Source organism: Oryx dammah, unplaced genomic scaffold (genome assembly GCF_014754425.2).
Source record: "Oryx dammah isolate SB20612 unplaced genomic scaffold, SCBI_Odam_1.1 HiC_scaffold_18, whole genome shotgun sequence".
NCBI classification, from domain to species: Eukaryota; Metazoa; Chordata; class Mammalia; order Artiodactyla; family Bovidae; genus Oryx; species Oryx dammah.
The window spans coordinates 64333590-64339014 of NW_024070202.1; the positions used below are offsets into that span (position 1 = coordinate 64333590).

At 38.3% G+C, this 5425-nt stretch overlaps 1 protein-coding gene across 2 annotated transcripts; it reads left to right on the top strand.

Moving 5' to 3' along the window:
- Nucleotides 1-214: 214 nt before the first annotated feature.
- On the top strand, nt 215-3305 carry LSM5 (LSM5 homolog, U6 small nuclear RNA and mRNA degradation associated). 2 transcript variants are annotated; one of them, XM_040259675.1, is made up of 5 exons: nt 215-314; nt 1389-1484; nt 1746-1773; nt 2372-2444; nt 3039-3305. In XM_040259675.1, exons 1-5 carry the CDS (start codon nt 269-271, stop codon nt 3069-3071), a joined length of 276 nt encoding a protein of 91 aa, XP_040115609.1. In that variant the 5' UTR covers nt 215-268; the 3' UTR covers nt 3072-3305. The 2 variants fall into 2 exon arrangements, with proteins under 2 accessions (XP_040115609.1, XP_040115610.1); XM_040259676.1 differs by lacking the exon at nt 2372-2444.
- The last annotated feature ends 2120 nt before the right edge of the window (nt 3306-5425 follow it).

Here is a 5425-nt window from a genome sequence, read left to right on the forward strand (position 1 = left end):
GTCTTCCGGATTAGAGAAATAAGACCGGAGATCTTGAAAGTCTCTTGGAAGTTTGGAGAGGAGAGTTATCTGTGGAGAACCTAGAACGCTCAGTGAACAGAAACACTTTCTAGAATCACACTGCAGGATAAAGTAGTGGCTGGATCTCCTCAATCGCACTCTCGGCCTCAGATTGGTCGAGCCTGCCCGGGCCGGAAAAAAGCGGAAGCGCGCTCTTTCAAACTCGCCGTTCCGACGTCGATCGGGGCAGGCCACTTCCGGCGTAGCCATGGCGGCTAACGCTACCACTAACCCGTCGCAGTTGCTTCCTCTAGGTAATCTTTGTCCTGCTGGGGAGCCGGGGCGGGGAGTTGAAAGTTAGGGTTGGGGCCGAAGAGCAAGGCAGTCCCTGACCGAGTGTTAGAAAAATGTAGCTTTCTCCGCAGCTTTCCTTTAGGCTCCAGGTCTCTGCGGCCTCAGGCCGCACACGTCTCTCTGGCGTGGCGGGGGGCCCCCCCCCCCCCCTTCTTGAGGCAGGGATTTTTGACTCCCCAAACCTTCACCGGAAAGGTTCACTCTTGGTGAATGCGTCGTCGACCTTCTTTGTTGGGCGCTCGCCTTTATAATAGTGAGTAACAGGCCCATTCCGCAACCGGGCTTTTAAACTACCCGGGTTATATCCTGTCTGGCTGGTTTTTGAGTGAGGCACTTGGGTCTGGAATGAGCCTTTAAAGAGGCCTCTGAAAACTAGCTCTTGTTACTCATTTATTCAGCAAGCAATTACCGCGCATCTGTGCACTAGACACTGTGATTGGGCACTGTTCAACAAATTTAAATCATGGCCATTACCTTCAGATAGCATGCAAACCAGTGTAGGAAACAGGATACAGGGCAGACGTAGACTTAATGACAAGGAGGAATCTCTGGTGAAGACAGTTCTGCCGTTTTTTTCCTTAATATTTTATATTTGAAGGGTTATCGGGTTAGTGTATGTGGCAGTGATTGTAAAGGTTTTTTTCTTTCCTGGAACAAATTCTTCTGAATGACCAGTACATTTCAGGCACTGTCCATTGGGGATACACTGATGAGTAAAAACCACCTCTCAGCTTTCAGCTTTGAGTCAAGAGGGGCGTTCATATGTTAGTCAGATGACTAAAATACTGTTAAAGCACAACCATGATAAATTGCTACAAAGGAGGGTTAAATGAAGAACAGGGAGGGAAAACTTTCCTTTTAATGGAATGACTGAACAGAGATATGTAACATAAGGTCTAAAGTTTTGGAGTGAATACTTTTCCTGGCTTATCTTTTCACCATATGCATGTAACAAGTGTCAGTAGGCACTCAAATATTTGTTAATGTTATGAATGGTTAAACTAATCTTTTCTCTCTCCCGCCCTTATCTGTAGAGCTTGTGGACAAGTGTATAGGATCAAGAATTCACATTGTGATGAAGAGTGATAAAGAGATTGTTGGCACACTTCTGGGATTTGATGACTTTGTCAGTATCCTTTTAAAAGGTGGTTGTATGGATTTTTCTTCAGATTTTTTAAACTGTAGACTATCAGTACTTACCGATTACTATAATAAAGTTTAATTTATTTTTTTGGAAATTGTGATAGGATGTGGTACTGAAAGATGAAGTTCCTACCAATTGCACGAAGCTTTCATTTGAGCCATTGTATTCAATATTATAATTAAAACTGAACAAAGAAGCCAGAGTAAATTTAATTTGGTATGTTTATTTTCTTAACACCAAATTTCAGATATGGTATTGGAAGATGTCACTGAATTGTGAGTAGTGTTAAAAAATTAAAGAATGGGTAGGGGGAATCTCTGTGTTTGATTTAAGGCAGTTTTAGTGCTGTTGAGTCAGTAAAAGGATGTAGGAGAGCACACTGCCTGTTTGAATTACTCTAAAGAGAGAAAGTTTACCTACTGACCTTAGTTAAATTGGATTGGAGGATTATTACTGTAATTTAATTGTCACTAATTGCTAGGAAGTTAGTGGAGACAGAGGTTTAGGGTAAAAGATACTAAAAGCAGCCAGGGATCTTAGGGCTCAGATCAAATAAAGGAACTTATAATAAAAACATTTAATATTTTAAATGAATTACTCTACAACTTATGTATATATATAAACATTTTATTTCATATTTGATCTTCTTGGCAAGTTTCAGTTTTTTAGATGAAGACCTGCACTAGTGGATGTGGGTCTTAGGCCAGTCAGTCCACTCTATTGCCTTTGGAGAGTTGACATCACCATGGGGATAACCTTGTCTCTGGAAAGTGTACAGTTCATTTATATATAGTAACTAACCTTTTGGCGGATCAGAATGTTGGCTTTGACTATCACTCTTTATCCTGACTTTTTGAAAATCTTTTTGTTTAGTGAAATCACACCAGAAGGAAGAAGAATTACTAAATTAGATCAAATTTTGCTAAATGGAAATAATATAACAATGGTAAGACAGTGAAGGTCTTTTATTTAGATGTTAAGCCATCTTTGTGGGGCAGGGATTACAGAACTAACTTGCTTGACTCAATGTTCTTGGCCCAGTGGTGCTTATGATGGGAAGGGAATGCTCTGTTGATCAGGGTTCTGTGGCCAAACTGTTGAAGATGCCATTAGGCCTAAGATTAGTTTGTTTATACCTTTTATCTTACGTATTTTTAAAATATTTATTTTTTTATTTGGCTGCATTGAGTCTTAGTTGCGTCACGAAAGATCTTTACTTAGTTGCAACATGTGGGATCCAGTTCCTTGACCAAGGATCAAACCTGGGCCCACTGCATTGGGAGCATGAAGTTTTAATCATTGCACCAGCAGTGAAGTCCCTGCTTGTGCTTTTTAATCATTTATTTTACCAAGAATTGATTGTTGAAACATTAAATCACTAAGTATTAATTAATACTGTTGGAATTGTAAACAGAGGTGACATGGGGAAAATGGGAATACGATGGAGAGGCAAAGGCTGATCAATGACCAGACAGTGAGCTCTCGGTAGGGGTTTTTAGATCATGTGGTACTAAGTTTTAAACTTTTTCCTCCTTTGCAGCTGGTTCCTGGAGGAGAAGGACCTGAAGTATGAATGGATTTCCTTGACGTATGCTTAGGTTCTGTTTTCTTTTATAATGACAACAAAATAGAATTTTTTTTTTAACCTTTTAATGTTTGTATTCTGTGAAGCCAAGTTTCCCGTTAAAGGGAAATGCTTTGAAGATGCATTGTAAATACTCATTTTTGTAAGTTAATCATGGTTATATTGGGAAAAGAACAGTTTGTTCTTTGAAGACAAAAATAAATGTGTTTTTGTTAACTGTCAGTTTATTCATTATACTGCAATAGCCAGTGAAACAAAGCTTGTAGTTAGTTTCACTCACTTTCCTGTCACTTTATGTTTGCGTTCTCATCTACACGACATTTGATTCTCAAACAAAAATTGTTCCAAACAAAGTGATGAGCCTTGATTTTGAACAGGTACATTTAAAAAACTAGAAATGATTGTTTACAAAATTCATTTCAGACTCTGATGCTTTGAAATGATTTTTTTTCTTTCTACTAAACTCAAGTTCATTAACTCCTGTTAAACAAGCAGCATACCCAGATAATATATGGACATTGTAGAAATGTAAAGTGAAAAGGAAAATAATCACACTTTGTTGTATATCCTCTTAGACTTCAATATACTCTCAGTACACATTTTTTTAAAAACTTCTTAAACGTGCCATTTTGTTGCCTCCATTTAAGACTTTTTTTAATTTAAGTGGTGAGAAAGTTTCTATGTCAGATATTTCAGCAACGTTAATGTGGGCAAAGTATTTTATTAAATGGTTTTACCATAACTTATTTAGCCTATTCTTTATTATTGGTCACAGTAGTCTTAACTAAATCTTTATGCATTTTTAGTTTTCTTAGAATAAATTCAGAAATTTGCATGGTCAGTTTGGTATATATTTACCTTACATGGTAAGATCAATGTCAGTTGCCAACAAAAAGTTTATGCCAGCCTCACATTGTAGCTTTTTTTAGTGTGAGTGCTCAGTTGTGTCTGACTCTCTCTGACCCCATGTGCTATAGCCCACCAGGTTCCTCCATCCACAGGATTTTCCAGGCAGGAATACTTGAGTGGGTTGCTCTTCCCTGCACCAGGGGATCTTCCCTACCCAGGGATTGAACTTGCATCTCCTGCATTGGCAGGCAGATTCTTTATCACAGAGCCATCTCGAAGCCCAGTTTTTCATAGTACCCATCACATACTTATCTACACTGGCTGTGTTCTGTTTTTTCCCCCCTTGGCCATTGTGATAGGCAAAATCTGGTATGTTTAATTTTTTAAAATTAATGTTGAACTCATTTGTATTTTGTGAGTTATATGAGAGTTTTGCCATTGAGATAACTGTTCTTTTTCTTACTAATCTGTAAGAATTTTTAATAGGTTACTCTTAATGCATTTTACAGTAACTTCCCCAGTTTGTAGTTTGCCTGTTGGTACTTTTTTTGAATAATTTTTTTTTGTGTTGGCCTTGTCCTTAATGGTTTTTATCTATGATTAAAACCATATGATATTATATATATGTATATGTATACATATATTAGTGCATTATTATATTTTGTTTCATATCAGTCTTGAATCCATCTTCAGTTTTAGTGTTTCCAAATGGTAAAAGGACCTAACTTTACTTTTCAAAAAACAAAGCACTGATTTGTGTGTTTTTTTACTTTAATGGTGCAAACACTCCTGCTTGGCTAGTTTCAAGCTACCATGGGTTTAATAGCTGGCTTGCAAACTTTGCATAGATTTAACGGTAGGTTCTTAGGAGTCTGTTATTCCATCCCACTACTTGCGACCCTTGTTGGAGGGATAGGAAGCAATACTTTTTTTTATTTTTTATTTTTTATTAATACTTTTTTATTTTTCCTTTTGGAAGGAACATGAATGAAGTAATGCCGTCCTCTTTCTACCCTTTTCCTTGATATCCGGCAGGAGTGAGGTGGTTGGTCGTGCTCATTTGTTTCTTCCTGGGAGTTAGTAACCCACAGGGAGCACATGTTCTTAATTCCAATATGCTATGAGTTCTAGAGAAATGTGACCTCTCAAAGGGAGGCCTCCAGTTATCTAGTCTGTGGCAAGAAGATTGGTTTTACTTCTGGGGTTCAGTGACAGGAAGTCCACTTGCCTACAGATAAAGTATGTCTCTTAATCTAGTCTTTAGCTGTAATACTGATGGTCTGACTCCCACCTGCTTATACTTTTGTCTTACATTGCAGTTCTTTTAGAATGGATACTATTGTAAATAAGGGTTTCTTAACCTCAGTGCTCCTGACATTTTTGTCTGGATAATCCTTAGCAGCATGTGCTGTCCTGTGCCTTGTAGGCTCCTTTAGATGCTGGTAGTATCCTTCCCTGCTCCTCCCAGGGAAGTGGCTCCAAGTATCCCCTGA

Excerpts from the sequence above, each read along its gene's own strand:
- LSM5 (XM_040259675.1), top strand. The coding sequence starts at position 269 with ATGGCGGCTAACGCTACCACTAACCCGTCGCAGTTGCTTCCTCTAG. Across the intron at positions 315-1,388 it reads GTCGCAGTTGCTTCCTCTAG|AGCTTGTGGACAAGTGTATA; the intron begins GTAATCTTTGTC and ends CCTTATCTGTAG. Across the intron at positions 2,445-3,038 it reads ATGGAAATAATATAACAATG|CTGGTTCCTGGAGGAGAAGG; the intron begins GTAAGACAGTGA and ends CCTCCTTTGCAG.